At 40.5% G+C, this 16,517-nt stretch overlaps 1 protein-coding gene across 1 annotated transcript in view; it reads right to left on the bottom strand.

Annotated features, from left to right (window-relative positions):
- Positions 1-3,191: 3,191 nt before the first annotated feature.
- The window catches only part of SLC10A6 (solute carrier family 10 member 6), a 28,762-nt gene continuing 15,436 nt past the window's right edge, over positions 3,192-16,517 (bottom strand). Inside the window, exons 3-6 of the mRNA XM_004756124.2 lie at positions 14,983-15,071; positions 12,262-12,437; positions 9,425-9,582; positions 3,192-5,050 (exon numbers count right to left, since the gene is read on the bottom strand). Of these exons, the coding sequence (XP_004756181.1) occupies positions 4,836-5,050; positions 9,425-9,582; positions 12,262-12,437; positions 14,983-15,071 (638 nt within the window). The 3' untranslated portion in view covers positions 3,192-4,835. The remainder of the gene's footprint in view (positions 5,051-9,424; positions 9,583-12,261; positions 12,438-14,982; positions 15,072-16,517) is intronic.

The following is a 16,517-nucleotide window of genomic DNA, read 5'->3' as shown; positions in this document are numbered from 1 at the left end:
TGATCCCAGGACCATGACCTGAGCTGAAGGCAGACACCCAGCCAACTGAGCCACCCAGGCACCCTAAAGGAATGGTTTCTTAAGTATAGTCCTAAGCATTGCAGGATTAGAAACATCATTTGTCCCCAAATCAAAACTTCAGTAAGTGCCATTAAAAAAAAATTATGAATTACCATCGTTAAAGGAGAAAAATGGCTGTTACGTAAAACTCAGGTGTTCCTATATGTGGTTCCAGTTAGCCTACTAGATCTCTTGCTTTTAAGATGACTAGTTATCTAAATGCAATCTGATAAATCCAAGAAGTTAAAAGTTATACCTTGACACTGAGAGAATGTGTTCCCATTTTACATAATTCAGAAATATTCAAGGTACTTTGTTATGGTGGAGATAATTGTTAATAAATTACGCATTAATCTGCATAATATTTTAAAGCCAATGCAAATTGTAATATATTAATTTGGAATTGCATTTGACTGCAAGTTGCCAAAAACTAACCGAACAGGATTCTACAAATCAGAGATTTCTTTCCCTAAGAAAACAAATTCAAAAGCAGATAGTTGCTGGGGTTGGTTCGACAGTTCAAGAATGTCAACAGATACATGATTATCCTGGCCTTGCCTTCATTGCCTGAAAATGGCTGCTTCAGCTCCGGCTATTACATCCACATTCCAGGAAGGAAATAGGATTGACAAGGAGAAAGGGTCAGTCAGTGCCTGTGGCAAGATAGCAAAATTTTCCCGAAATCACAAGCACTTCTGTCTTAATAACAAGAACTGTGTCACAAAACCATCTATAACTTCAAGAAAGCTATTTTTAGCCAGTCATTGCTGTCCTGAACAAAATCTTGGTTCTGTTAATAAGGGCAAAAGGAACAGTAGATATAGGGTAGCAGCAAGCAGCATGTACCTTTCCACTTCTGCCGGTTTTCACCATTCCTTAGTAGTTAACACTGTTCAGTTGTTTAAGATCCTCCTAACCTCAGAAATACCTGAATTTATAACTTGAAAATTCAGACAGGAAGTATTTGAAAGTAGTCTTCAGCTTCACAAAGACTACATATTTTTATCCATTCACCTCTATATTCTAGAGGTCATGCTAAGCAAACTCTCCCGATACTTACTGATAAACTATGTTGCCAAGTGTTTGACTTAGCTCTATCCAGCAGAATGAGTAATTATTCAGGTGGGGCCCATCCAGGTGGACAAAGTATACACAAAGGTGTGTACTTTGTGGTCAGAAGGTTGCTTAGTAGCTAAAATATGATTCACTGAGGCACCTGGGTGGCTCAGTCAGTTAAGTCTCTGCCTCAGGTCATGATCTCGGGGTCCTGGGATTGAATCCCATGTTGGTCTCCCTGCTCAGCAGGGAGCCAATTTATGCCCCTCTCCACCTTGTGCTTGCACACGCTCTCTCTCCTTCAAATTAATAAAAAAAAAAATTTTAATCATTTATTAAACTGGCTGTGGGGATTAGGCTGAACTCCGTTTTGTACTCTAGGATGTATTATAGCTGCGGGAGGAAGGGAACAGTTCACACTTACGGCACACTTCCCACACATCATACCATGTGTTTTCTACTCTCGGGGTGTTTAGGATCCAATGTTATCACCCTCTTTTTAAGAGAGGAAACTAAAGTTCAGAGGGACAGTCACTTGCCCCATGTTGCCCAAATAACATAGTTGGAATTCAATTCGAAGTCAGCCTAACTTCAACCCCCAACTCCCAAAGTGTCCTAGCTCTGCAAGTGGAATACAGTGAGTAGCCCTGGCAAAACCCATGTTCTTCCCTCTGGTGGGAAGTTGAGGCTTTGCTGCCTCAACGGTCCAGCAGCTCTTTTTCAGACTTAGAGCTGAATGCATTCTTTTTTTATTATTATTAAAGATTTTATTTATTTATTTGACAGAGATCACAAGTAGGCAGAGAGACAGGCAGAGAGTGGTGGGGGCCGGGGGGAGGGACAGGCCCCCCACGGAGCAGAGAGCCCCATGCGGGCCAATCCCAGGACCCTGGGACCACAACCTGAGCCAAAGGCAGAGGCCCAACCCACCAAGCAACCCAGGGGCCCCACATTCTTAATATTAATGCTCTGGCCCCACTTCTGAGCTTCATTTAGGTTCTGGCTTTCATGAACCCATGATTATTTTGTTGTTGCTTGAAGACTTATTTTTTCTTTAATTTTTTTTTAGATAGAGAGAGCACAGGGGGGTTGGGAGAGCTGTGGGGCAGAGGGAGAATCAGACTCCTTGCTCAATGGGGAGCCGGACAGGGGGCTTGATCTCAGGACCCCGGGTCATGACCTGAGCTGAAGGCGGATGTTTAACTGACTGAGTCACCCAGGCACCCCATGAACCCATGATTATTTAGATCAGTTAGAATACAATGTATTCAGCTAGAGCTTTTTTTCTTTTCCAGCTACATTCTCCATACGAAAGATAATGTGTAGCCTCCGGGACCACTTGACTGTGTCCAGTTCTCAGCACCACGTTTACAAACCACTTGTGGAAATGACAGTTTTCTGACAGGACGACTTTCAAACTCCTTACCTTGATTTGTGTTGTGACTATCTTAAAGTGTGGTTTTGGGTGGTCATGTCCCACCCAAAATTATTTATGTGGTAAATAATGACCATGTACTTAATATCTTCAGAACGGAGCATTGGATTTCACCACTTTGTGTTAGGTGCCTGTTTAAAGAAACAATCTAGAAATCCATTTTTTGTGGATTCTTTAAAGTTCATGTTAATGCTCATTTTAGAACTGGGGGTTTGAGTTCGTGCCCGGCTCCACCGACTCCTTATTGCAGGGATCTAGTATGTGTGCTGCCGAAGCGAGCACTCATTGCAGGGATCTATTCCCACTGACTATGACCCTGCCGACAGGAACCCTTCCTGCGTGTTACGGCTGCACGTCTCCTGGGCCTGGACACAGCACAGACTAGTTTCTTGACACATAAACATTCATCAGGTAGATAAATGGAATCCTCAAGTAATAAAGCAGCAGTTGAGAACCAACAAACATGTCACAGTCTACATAGTTCTTTTCCATAGAAATATACTTGTGACCTAATGGGGCTCTTTCTGTACTACCGCAATGGCATTCTTAATTGTCGTGAATATGCCACAATAATCATTACCATCATATTAACCCACAGGTTCTCGGGAAAACTTACAAATTAAAATTATAAAGCACTAAATCTCAGACAATATACTTTCTTACACATTTCAAAACTTACAAATAAAAATAGAGAAAAATGGAACTAAGTAGAGTCCCACATTATATAGGAAGTTGTATGAGAAAGGCAGCACTTCAAATCAGAAAAGATGAATGATTCAATATATGATGTCGGATCAATTAGCCATAAAAAATTAGATTCTTAACACACCACACAAAAATGTAGATGCATAATGGAATAACCATTTACATATTTCATTCATAAAAGTTATAGGAAAATATATGGGAAATATTTTTAATAATGTAAGAAGAGAGGGGAATGGGTTTTGCCTATGCCAGACAGTACACACAGCAGAGGATAAATTTGTTGAGCAAACCCCCAAACAGAACTTCATGCAAATACATTCTCAAAAAGAAATACTTTCACAATTCATAATCCACACAAAAACATCAACATTCTAACATTTCACAGGCACCAAGGTCAAAAAAGCATTTTTAAAAAGACTAATAAAGCTGAATATGTAGAAAATTCAAAGCTTCTATATGACAAAAGACATAGGAAAACAAAAAAGATTGAAAGCAGGTAAAATGTTGACAAAACAGGACAAAGGGTCATTATTTGTCATGTGTTACAATGTATCAATCAAAAAGGAAAGCAAATAGCAAGGCAAGCAAAGGACATGAATAGGCAAGTGATCATGAAAAATACTCTACTTCAGTCATAATTTTTTTAAATGCAATAAATGAGATATTTTCACAAATCAGAATTGATCATTCTTCAGACTGGTGCAGCTGTGGGAAGCCAGCTCCATTCGGTCACTGCTGTACATCATCGGACAGCAGCCTGCCCAACATTTGAATGTGAGGTTGGCCTGACATTTCAAGTTGTAGGAAGTGATCCTCTAAAAATACTTGCACAACAGTTCGGGTATTTGCAGCAGCATTATAATACCAATAAGTTCAAAGCTATCTAAATGTCCACAAATAAGGAATGGCTTAATAAATTACAGTCCTTCTATGCAATGGAATACTTCTGTGAAGCCACTGTTCTAAAGAATGAGGTAGATCAACAAAAACTGACATGACAAGATTCTCCATACTATGTCATTAAATGACTTATGAAACAGTATATATAGAATGATCTCAATGTTTCTTAAAATGATATAACAAACAAAAATTAGAAGGCTATACATGTGCTTATCATTAGAGAGTGAAAATATGGGGCATTCACATTTTAACCTCAAGTGGTCATTAATTCCCTCTACACTGTATTACATCTATAATCCAAAAAGATTTCCAAGCCCTTAAAAAATAACAACCGTTTTTGACATGACCACATTTTTTTATGAGAGCTGTATGCAGTGGGAGGTGACATCTAATCCAGAACGACTTCGCATAACAACAGGGATTAATCTTCACTGCACGGGAAGACAAGAACACACACAGCACCTAGTAGATGTATTGAGCACCCCCCCCCAAAAAAAAACTCCCTGAAGTAAGTGAAATACATTTTCAAAAATGGATCCAATAACAATTCACAAACCACATGAAAATATAAATATTCAAATATTCCTACAGGCCCTGCCAATGAGATCCACACATCAGCTCTGCACTGTCTTTACTGGCCGCTGAGGAAGACGGAGACCAGGCAGGCCAGCAACCCTTCCTAGGTACAAGAGGAGATGTGGCCCGATGGCTCAAGAGCTGTGTGGAGATCCATCAGCACCGAAGGTCCCGGAGTTAAGGCAACTTCTTCATTCGCCTCCAAGAAAGCACTGGTCTCTTTGAGAGAAGCAGATTTCTTTTCGTGGCAGCCTTCTGCACAACCTGTGTCCTTTTTTCTGTGGTCACTCTTCAGTCTCCTCTTGTACATCTTGTATGCTGGGTGTTAAAACATGCAAGTGTTGAAAAATCACTTTAGTAAAGACTGTAATGTAGCGATATCGTGTACTTTGGGGCCCTGTTTGCTTTGGGTCTCATATGTGTAAACACACAGAAATGAAGGGGGAAAAGAGATGGAAAATGGGGTTCTAGCTCCAAAAGGCAACATAAGCAAGACGCCTGAGTGGTTCAGTCGGTTAAACATGTGTCTTTGGCTCAGGTCATGATCCCTGGCATCTAGGATTGAGTCCTGAATCAGGGTCTCTGCTCAGAGGAGAGGCTGCTTTTCCATCTGCTTCTGCCTCTCTCCCCTGCTCATGCTTGCACGCCCTCTCTGTCTCCCTCTCCTCTCTCTCAAATAAAGAAATAAAATCTTTAAAAAAAAAAAAAAAAGAAGACAACATAAGCAGATCCTAAACTCATCTCCTCCCATAGACACACTAAGTTTCTCTGGGGAAAAAAACCTAAAAACAGTCAGACCAACCCCATAACATCAGACAGAAGGGAGGGAAACCACGTGAAAGTGGGTAGGAAAGACTGAGATGAAATCTCACCATAAGCCTCACCCAGACAGGGCCACCCACAATCAGGAGGGAACTCAAAACATGGACCTTCTCCCTCAGAAGCCAAGGACTCATACCCCAGATTAGGCACCCCAGCTTTTAATACAGGCGTCTGAGAAACAAGCCCCCAAAACATCTGGCTTTTAAGACCAATGGATCTGGAGCATATAAGAACCACAGATCTGTGGTGAATGGACGAACTGCAAACCAACTGTCCTGCCCCAGGGCCCAGCACAGGAGCAGCCCCTTGAAAAATGCCCAGAACTTTATGTGGAAGAGACTCATTTCTTCATTTTACAGCATCAGACTGAGGTGGAGAAAAAGAAGCAGACATCTAGGTCCAGGAATAGAGTTCCATAATAAGACAAACTCAAAGAGAACCATACCAAGACACATTATAATTAAAATGTTAAAAGTTAAAGACAAGAGAGAATCATAAAAGCAGCAAGAGAAAAACAACTTCTGCCTTGCATACAGGGGGAACCCCATAAGGCAATCCACAGATTTTTCAGCAGAAACTTCGCAGACCAGAAGGAATGTCATGATACATTCAAAGTGCTGAAAGGAAAAAACTTACAACAAGGAACACTCTACCCTGTGGAATTATCATTCAGAAGCGGAGGTGAGGTAAAGAGTTATCCAGATAAGCAAAATCTAAAGGAGTTCATCAATACTTACAAGAAATATTAAGGGGATGTCCTTAAGCTGAAAAGAAAGGGTGCTAACTAGTAACGAGAAAACATATGAAAGTATGAATCTCACTGGTAAAGATAAACATACAGAAAAGTAGTGAATTAATCACTTCTAGAGCTAGTATGAAGGTTAAAAGACAAAAGTTGTAAAACTAATCAAAGTAATTAGTTAAGAAATACACAAAATAAAAAGATGTAAAATATGACCTCAAATAAAAAAAATGGAGGGGGAATAAAAATGTAGGGCTTTAGAATGTGTTCAAACTTAGGTTGTTACCAACTTAAAATAGACTGTTATAAATACAAGTTGTTACATATAAGCCTCATGGTAACCACCAAGCAGAAATCTACAGTAGATACACAAAAAAGGAGAAAGGAGTCGAAACAGACCGCTAAAGAAAGTCATCAAACCACAGAAGAGAAGAAAGGAACAGAAGAAGAAAGGACCTAGAAAGAGCCAGAAAACAATGTCAATGTCAGTAACTGCATGCCCAGTTACTTTAAATGTAAATGGACTAAAGTCTCTGAACAAAAGATTAAAGAGTGGCTGAATAGATTAAAAAACAAGACCCATTTCTATGCTGCCCACAAAAGACTCACTTAAGATTTAAGGACACACTGAAAAAGTGAAATGATGGAGAAAGATGTTTCATGCAAGTAGAAACCAAAAGAAAACTGGGGTAGCTATACTCACATCGAACAAAATACACTTTAAAACAAAACCTGTAGGGGTGCCTGGGTGGCTCAGTGGGTTAAACCTCTGCTTTTACTCAAGTCATGATCTCAGGGTCCTGGGATTGAGCCCAGCATGGGGCTCTCTGCTCGGCAGGGAGCCTGCTTCCCTTCCTCTCTCTCTGCCTGCCTCTCTGCCTACTTGTGATCTCTCTCTGTCAAATAAATAAATAAAATCTTAAATAAATAAATAAATAAATAAACCTGTAAAGAGAGACAAGGGCATTCCCTAATGGCAAAGCGGTCAATCCAACCAGAGGATATAGCACTTATATATATGCACACAACATAGGAACACCTAAATATATAAAGCAAATATTACAGACCTAAAGGGAGAAATTATCAGCAATACAATAATAATATGGGTCTTTGATACCCCACTTACATCAATGAATAGAATATCCAGACAGAAAATCAATGAAGAAACATTGGCCTTGAATGACACATTAGACCGCATGGGCTTAACAGATATATAAACAACATTCCATCCAAAAACAACAGAATATATATTCTTCTCAAGAGCTCATGGAACAGTCTCCAGGGTAGAGCGTATGTTAGGCCACAAAACAAGTCTTAACAAATTTGAAAAGATTAAAATCATAACTAATATCTTTTCTGACCACAATGGTACGAAACTAGAAATCAACTGCAAGAAGAAAACTGAAAATTCGCAAATATGTGGAGACTAAACAACATGCTATTGAAAAACCAATGGGTCAACAAAGAAATGAGAAGTAAAATAAAACACCTGAGACAAAGAAAAATGGAAATACAAGATACCAAAACCAAGCTCATAGAGACAGAGAATAAACAGGTGGTTGCCCGGGGCTGGGGGGTGGGGGGTATCAGTGAAGTGAGTCAAAAGGTACAAACTTCCAGTTATCAAATACATAAGTCAAGGGGATGCAATGTACAGCATGGTGTCTGTAGTTGATAATACTGTATTATACAGCTGAAAGTTGCCAAGAGAGTAAGTTTTTAAAAGTTCTCATCACAATGAAAAAAAACCTCTACATATGGGGCAGAAGTTAACTGGACTTACTGTGGTGATCGTAATATTCACAAATATGAATCATCTGTTGTATACCTGAAACTAATAAAATGTATGTCAAGTATACCTTGATAAAAAAAGGAGGGGGGGACTATGGAGCAAAAGAACTCAGTGTATCAAAATGGCTATTTCTATCTGGAATGGACCATTAGTGATTGAGGTCACTGACAGCTCCCGCATACATTCTTTCAGGCCACTGGTGGCTCATCTATTCATCTATTCATTCATTCATTCAGTCAGTCAATCAGTCAGTCAACCAGCAACACCTGTGGAGTGCTTGCTTGTTATGCGTCAGGCGCTTCCCTGAGTGCTGGAGATAGCTGGGAACAAGCCTGACATGTTCCTTCCTTCACAATCGCACTAAAGAGAAGAAATTAAAACTTAGATCTAAGACCAGTGAGTTTTACTCTGTGAAGATTTCTCTTATTTTGTGGTAAATTTAAACCCCAAGTATTCCTTATGTTGAGTGTTACATCAGCCATCAGTGTATCATCAGTCATATCAGTATCAATGAGTATAACTCAGACCCTGTCTCCTGATAACAGTGAAAATTACAATGGCCCAAGATGAAAATATATGTGTGTGTACATACTGACGTCTTTTTTTTAAAAGACTTATTTATTTACTTGGGAGGGGGAATAAGCGGAGGGAATCTTCAAGCAGACTCCCTGCTGAGAGCAGTGCCTGAAATGGGGCTCCATCTCCCAACCCTGAGACCATGACCTGAGCCAAAACCAAGAGTCAAGATGCTTACCCGACTGAGCCATCCAGGTGCCCTCATTGATATCTTTTTAAATTTACTTTCTGTGAACCCACCTAAGGACTGACTCTAAAATGATATATATTTGGCTGTATGGATTTTTATATATCCCATATATAGGATACCTGTGTATACAAGTGTGGTAATTCAATATCTGTTTATGTTTCCTATTTCATTGCTGGAAAATGTTTCACAACCATTCAGCACAATTCTTAGTCACAGAAGCATTGTGAAATAACTTGGCATTTGGAAGCCTTCATGGCTGTTGATGAAACATACCAAATGTCATTTTGAAGATAAATTATTGCTCCTGGAAACTTATCAAGTCCTAGAATCCAAGTTCTAACAGTACACTGTTTTTTGTGAAGCATGTTTGTTTATAAGTTTACTTTCACATATTTTAATATTTTTGCTATGAAAGCAAAGGAATGTGTTTGTGCACTTCGTTTTCCCAAAAAAAATGGCAGGCTAACAATGTACCATGAGGGTAGCACATGCATGTTCAGACTGAAAAAGAAGTTAGTAAACTGGACTGACAATTTTCAACCAAATCTACCTAATGGGGGCTCTCCTCACCTGCAACAATGAGAAATCCGTCCAATAGCTGGAAGAGTCCATAGGCCAACGGGAAACTAAGCATCTGGACCAACTGCTTGGTGGTGAAAGACAGCTGGAGCATGGTGACGCACATCTGAATATTCTGAGCTCCAGTTTCTAAGGAAATCGTCCTGCACCTACCAAGGAAAGCATTTTTCAAAAGTTACTAGCAATAAGGAGTCTTCTTAAATTTTTCTCTTCTATATAGCAGTAAATGTAAGCTATGAGGTTAGGCCACTAAAAATGTTTACCCATTTAATAATTATTTGCTCAGTGTGTCTGCTCCGCAGGTGGCCTTCCTTGAGAGGCACTTCGGAACAGGACCCTAGGAACCTGCCTGAGGAATCTGGGTGAAAAGATACGATCGACACACAGGAAAGGTCCAGTAACAACGCAAGAAAAAATATGATCGTGGGTCAGGGAGATGCTATAAAAATTCAGAAAAGTGGCATAAATGGTTAGAGAAGCCTTTAAAAAGGCAAAGGCAGATGAAACGGTGATGGTGGGAGAGCCATTGAATGTAGGACGGTGGCTACAATTAACGTTCTAGGGACAGGTATGAGCTGTGCCTACTAGGAGGCAGTACATGTGCCGTAAGCCAGTCTGCGTGGAGTGAGGATTGGAATGGAAAGGTGAATTAGAGATATGAAACAGTAGGAATGAAATAAAATTTGAGGGTAAACATAAAAACCCTAAAAAAAAAAAAAAACCATAAAAACCATAAATGAAAGCCAATGTCTAAGACCACCTGTCTAAAATTCTTTGGTGAAAGAGTTTAGGAACACAATTTTCCTTCTTTCTACTTTCCTGTAGTTTTCTAATTGCAAAAAGAGAGAGAGAGAGAGAAGCCTCACTTGAAAAAGAAAAATCAGGAGGGAGTAAAAGGAAGACATTAGCAGGACATCATGGGTTGGGTTAAGCAGTTTCATCTGTCTTCAGTTTATAAAGGGGGTCTTTGGGCTTCTATAGATGGAAGGGAAGAGAGGAAAGAGGTGTTTCAGAATATAAACCAGCATCTCTCTACAAGCTGGTTTGGAATATGGAGGTAACCAGAGGAGGTATAATGTGGGCATGAAAATACTGGTACAGGGCAAGTTCTGCAGCTCTTTTTTTATTTGTGCTTACTCTCTGGCTTGCTTTGCTTTGCTTTCTGCAGACCACTCTCCTTTCAGACCGTACCAATTACTTGAGAGGATTAAGCTGCACAGCTGGACCTCAAACCTGGACCATTCACAAGGCAAATGCAGTATATCAATCTGATCCTTCTCTAGCCATCACGTATGAAAAAAACAAGATTGTTAACTACATTTGGCCATAGGAATACTTCCTCCCCAGATTCAGTTATATTTCAACCACTCAGCGGTCTGTGTTCCTGATTACTGGCTTTGTAAAAAAACCCCAGTTCAATTCCTAACTCCACCACATTCTGGCTCTATGAACTTGGTCATGTTACTTAATGTCTTAAAGGATTCGCTCATCTGTAGAATGAGAGTACTAATAATAACTACTTCTCAGGCTTGTAGTAAAAAGTAAATGAGATACCACAGACAGAGTCTTACCTTGTACCTGGGATAATCTTATATGTTCCCCAAGTAGACTACAAAGAGATTTCTACCACAAAATAAAAATCAAAATGCATGCCACTTTCTGTTCTCTTTCACTTAAATCTATCTTTGAAGCTTTTTCATCTCCCAAACTCCACCTCTGAAGTTCAACCACCTAGTTCACTTTTCTTCAGTTATTCTTTTTTGACTTCAGAGGTGGTACATACTTATTGGGAACCTCGGGAAATATACCCCCAAAATTAATAAACTAAAATGACTCTTAATCCTACTACTCAAAATTAAACAGTATTAGCATATGGTGTATTTCTTCCAGTATTTCTCCATGCATAACATTCTTTTGCTTTCTTCCACAAAATGGGAATCAAAATGTATCCCATTTTCTATTCTCTTTTAAATTTATCTTTTAAGTATTTTCCAAAAGCATTAAAATTGATGCATCATATTCCATCACATAGACACACCATGAATTAAGTATCTCCCTATTGTTAGGTATTTAATTGTTTCTATTTTTAGATTTATAAATAACACTGCAATTAACATCCTTGCACATCAATATTCGTGTGCTTATCTGAGAGTCTTAGCTTCAGGACGGATTTCTAGAAGTAAAATCACTGAGTGAACAGCTATAAACATGTATAAGGCTATTGATATGACTAAATTGCCTTCTGGTGAGTTTTTGACAATTTATGTTCCCTCCAACATTGTATGTTAATACTCATCTATAGATATAACAACATGGAGTATTGCCATTTTTAATATTTCACAAATTTATAAATTTTATGCCCCAACTTGTAGTGATAATATGTCAGATAAATTCCTTTCTCATGTCTCCAGTTTGTCCTTTCTCCCCTTGTCCCTTAGAACTAGCACTTTTATAGAATTTGGCATAAGTTGTGGATAAATGTTTCATCTCTTGAATTTTGCTCATACTCTAGAATGATCTCTATATTTAATGAGACCATCTCACCCCTATCTGATTACTAGAGTAAGAGGAGAAATGTGTCCAGATTCCAACACATGGTGTTAACACCCCAATCCTAATGTCACAGATTACAACTTCCCATCAATCTGGCCTTTACTCTCATTTACGTAAGAACTACCATGATCTTTTCACCCTCTCTGCGTTGAGCTATCCTGTTCCATCCACCTTGTAAGTCAGAACTCCTGACACAGCCAGGCAGCAAAGCCTGCCAGTGGCTGACTGTTTACTTTATCCTCCTCCAAAAAAGGGTAGGGATCATTGAACTGTACCTCTGCCAAGACTGGTGGGTAAGAAGTGCCAGCAGAAAGCCCGTGACATGGCCAATCAAAGGAAAGATGAAACTGATGGTCAGAAGAGTGATGTCTGAATTCCAAGATCCTTTTGCCAACACCACACCAGCAACTGCGACCACCAAAAGGAGGACCCCACCAACAATGGCCCCAATCTAAAGCAAACCAATAAAATACATGTAAACATTATGGTCTTTTAGTTCTATTTTGAAAAGTCCATCACTGTTCTAAGAAGCCAGGAACCTAGGTGTTTTGGAACAAAGAGGGGACTTACCACCAAATCCAATCTCATTTTACGGAAAAGAAACTAAAGCTCCAAACTGGTCAACTGACTTGGCTAAGCTGGAAACTGGTGAGGTTTGACACAATCTAAGCCTTATTTTATGTTTTGTTTGCCTTGAAGTAGAGGATTTTGCCAGAAGGAATGGGTAGTGAAGATTTTCATGGATAGGACAAACTCATGAGACAAGTGAAATCTGGCAGTAAGTCTCCAATACCCCACTGCAGGCACTTCTCAGATCCTTCACTGGTAACCTCTTGTCTGAGGTCTGCCCTGCCCCGCCATCTGCCACTCTCTTCCCACCACCCCCTTGACTGCCAGTGGCTCCTTACCTGATCCCTGCCCTTCTCTCCTCCAAGTGAAATGCACCCATTCTTTACTAGACAATCTGGGCTGACATCAATGTAACTAAGAGAAGCCTCTTTCCTCTCCCAAATGAATACTGTCCTTCCTTGTGTTGCTCAGCAAAAACAAGAAACCAACAAAAAGGAATTTCCAACAGTTTGAGTTTTAGATCAGAGAGAAAGAAAGCCAGACCCAGAATATTTGGAGGAAATTAGGACTTTGACAAGCTCCCATTCATACCATGTAGACAACAAAGTATGTAGACAACCTTGTACTGCGTCAACTGGGATTTGAAATGTTTTGAGGAGTGGAAGAAGGTGGTCACGGGGAGCAGAACAAAGCCAAAACAAACCAATGCATCGTAGACCTGCTCCAAGATTATTTTTACTGCTCAACACAAAGACAGACTGGGCCGCTGCTTAATGAGAAGATGCTAGAACACACAAAGAAGTCCTCTGATTGTCAGAATCCCTCTTTGTCTTTCCATCATAAAAGGATTTCAAAGTTTAAAAATTTACCAAGAGCAATTTGTTCAGAAAATATGTCATATCTAAAATTAACAAAGGACCAAGAGCAGAAAATGAAACTGTATCAAAATAAGGATTAACTTATCCTAGTTTTCTACTAAGATGCTCCAGAATATTTTTGCATATTATTAAATATTTTTTGCCACGCAGCCTATGAAATTGGCAAAAGAAAGGGGTTTTAAATCTGCTCTTTACATACAATAAATGTCACCTCCAGAAAATTTACGTGATTTCTCCATTGACTCTAAGGGACTAACGGAGGATCTGGAAACACCAAAATCAACAAAACAGAGTACGTGATAGTACTTTATCAGAAATAGAGTATTTGAAAAGTAAGAGGCTCCCACGCTCACACTCGGTCCTCTTGTTTTGCAAACAAAATTACAGCATACACAACCGCCCTGGCCATTCTCTCCCACTGAAATAACCGTCTCCCACTCAAATGCAGTCCAAATGTGCAACACTGAAGCCTTCCTCCAGCTCTCTGTCTGCCCGTCAAGCCTCTTCCCCACTTCGTCTCAATGGAAGAATCGTGGGAGTTGTTCCATCTTGTGCCAAAAGGAGAAAGCAGCGGCCGCTGGTGCATATACGTGGAGAGGCATGTGGGGCTACACAGCAAAAACCAAATCATAAATCATAAATCCTGAACTCAAATGAACTGAGATGTATTCGCTGAACCTCCAATTAGCCCCAAATGTCTGTTTCTCTGGAAATGTAAAATGTAAGTAGGGCACCGTAAAAATCTTCATAAAGCAGTGCACAATGCAATCTTACATCTTCCAAAATGATTCATACTTGGAAAAATCAAAAACATCCTAGGTTGTTGACACGTTTGTTGAGAATGCCTCAACATTTTTTAAAGCTATTCTTTTATTTTTAAAAGTCATTTTTAGGTATTTTCAAAAGTTATTTTGGAGATCTTTTTCATACATGGACATGGGCCTATTCCTCCAGCAGACAGAGGACCATGCTGGGAAGTCCAGAAGAGGTAGGAGGTTCTAGCTGCTATCACTCCATGGCCAGACTCCTCAGTGCATTCTGCATAATTTCACTTTGACAGTGGTTCACGTGGTCAGCAGCCCTTGTTTGTGTGCACAAACTACAACCTCGGAAGCTTCTTCGGAAATGCTTCTGAAACCTTCCCCCTCACTTTTTCATGGAAACACCCCTACTCTTCACCCTGGGCCTCCACCCCTGCACACCTGACCAGCATTGACCTCAACAGCACTCGTGTGGAGCCTGGTTAAGACATGGGCTCTGGGTTCTCTCTGGCCACACACACGCCGTAGCTTTATAGTCACTAAAGCAGGAGTCCCACACTCGCCAGTGTGTCCTAAGCCTCAGTGTGTGGGCCGAAGGAAATGACAGAGCATGGCTGACAAGAGCGGAAGAAATAGAGAGGCTAGATCCAAAAACACAGGACAGGTAAGGAAAATTGCTGGGGGTGGGGCTGTATCCGACTGGCCCGTCTGTTCCAGTCCCTGTCTCCATCCGTCTTTCCGGTCTCTGCATGTTAGGATGCATTTATCACCATCGGGAGCTGCTTACCTTGAGAATGATTTTGGATTGCTTAGGCCACCTGTAATTCACATAGATTCCGAAGGCCACAGGGATGGTCAGGCACACAAGGGTGATTCCTGGGGAGAAGAAAAATCCATCAAACAGTATCCCCCTCCCCTGGAGTGCCCAGTCCTCAACCATGTCTATTTCTATTAGATAAAGGCTTTAATTAAGGCTGCATTTTATTTCTGGATCTGCCTCCATATGTAAAGAAAGGGGAAAAAACCCCTGGAAGACCATGTTTGAAGGGTATACATTATGACTGAATGCCACTGTTCATGTCCCGTCATTTCCCTCTCAAAATCCCTCTGATGACAATGTGGAATTTTAGAGACAACCAGAAATGTAAAAGTTAGAAAACAGGAGGAGTCGGCAAACTTCTTTGATTGCTACGCAGGGGGTCACCCCTCTATGACCACAGCTCCTATTTCCCCATTTAAAGCCAACAGATCATCTGTTTCACAAAGTAAAGAATACCTATTGCAGATATAAAAACAGCATCTGTTGCACATACCAAAACAATTTCTCATATTCTGCAAGTGTAGCCAAGTAACCCAAAGGTGGGCGGGGAAAAAATGCCTTCTAATTAGCGCACGTGAATAAAAGCATTGAAGGCAGGCTCCACAGAGCAGAGATCCACTTGCTTCCAAATCTGGCCAAATGCCTGCAAAACTGGCTGCAAAGTTATTTATGAGTTGCTCCTAATATGTTGGGTTTTGTTCACAAGTGCCTTTTCGAATATATTATCTAAACGGAATGTGTAAACAACTTACTAATTAGAAAAAGTTGTGCATAACATTATGATTTCCAATATTTCACTCAAATTTTACAAATTCAGTGGGCTCCAGTGGTTAGGGGAACATGGCTCTATTTTGAATTGTGGGCCCTGGGCTGTAAAGCTCTCCAAGTGATTACTTGAGACTCCAGACAAGACAGTTTTAAGAATCACAGTTTCAGCCAGTTCTCCAAAGACTCTGAGCAAAGGAGAATAACCAGATTATTTCACCAAGGTTTTCTTCCCAGCCTAGTAAGTCGACTGAGATCTCTAGAAAAGGTTAAGAGTTTGGGGCACCGGGGTGGCTCAGTCTTTAAGCATCTGTTTTTGGCTCAGATCATGATCCCAGGGTCCTGGGATCGAGGCCGGTGTCTGGTGTCCCACTCTGCTGGAAGCCTGCTTCTCCCTCTCCTACTCCCCCTGCTTGTGTTCCCTCTCACTCTCTGTCAAATAAATATGTAAAGTCTTTTTTTTTTTTTTTGGACAGAGAGAGAGAGAGATCACAAGAAGGCAGAGAGGCAGGCAGAGAGAAAAGGGGGGATCAGGCTCCCTGTTGAGCAGAGAGCCTGATGTGGGGCTTGATCCCAGGATCCTGGGATCATGACCTGAGCCCAAGGCAGAGGCTTTAACCCACTGAGCCACCCAGATGCCCCTAAAATCTTTTTAAAATGGGGGACAGAGTTTAATGAGAAATGACGGTCTTGAAAGCAGCTATGGGAGAAATATGGGCATGGTTGTAGCATGAGAA

Source organism: Mustela putorius, unplaced genomic scaffold (assembly GCF_011764305.1).
Source record: "Mustela putorius furo isolate JIRA1106 unplaced genomic scaffold, ASM1176430v1.1 tig00000382_pilon_pilon_pilon, whole genome shotgun sequence".
Taxonomy (NCBI): domain Eukaryota; kingdom Metazoa; phylum Chordata; class Mammalia; order Carnivora; family Mustelidae; genus Mustela; species Mustela putorius.
Note: the sequence above shows the minus strand (reverse complement) of the source record. Positions and strands in the feature narration are given on the sequence as shown.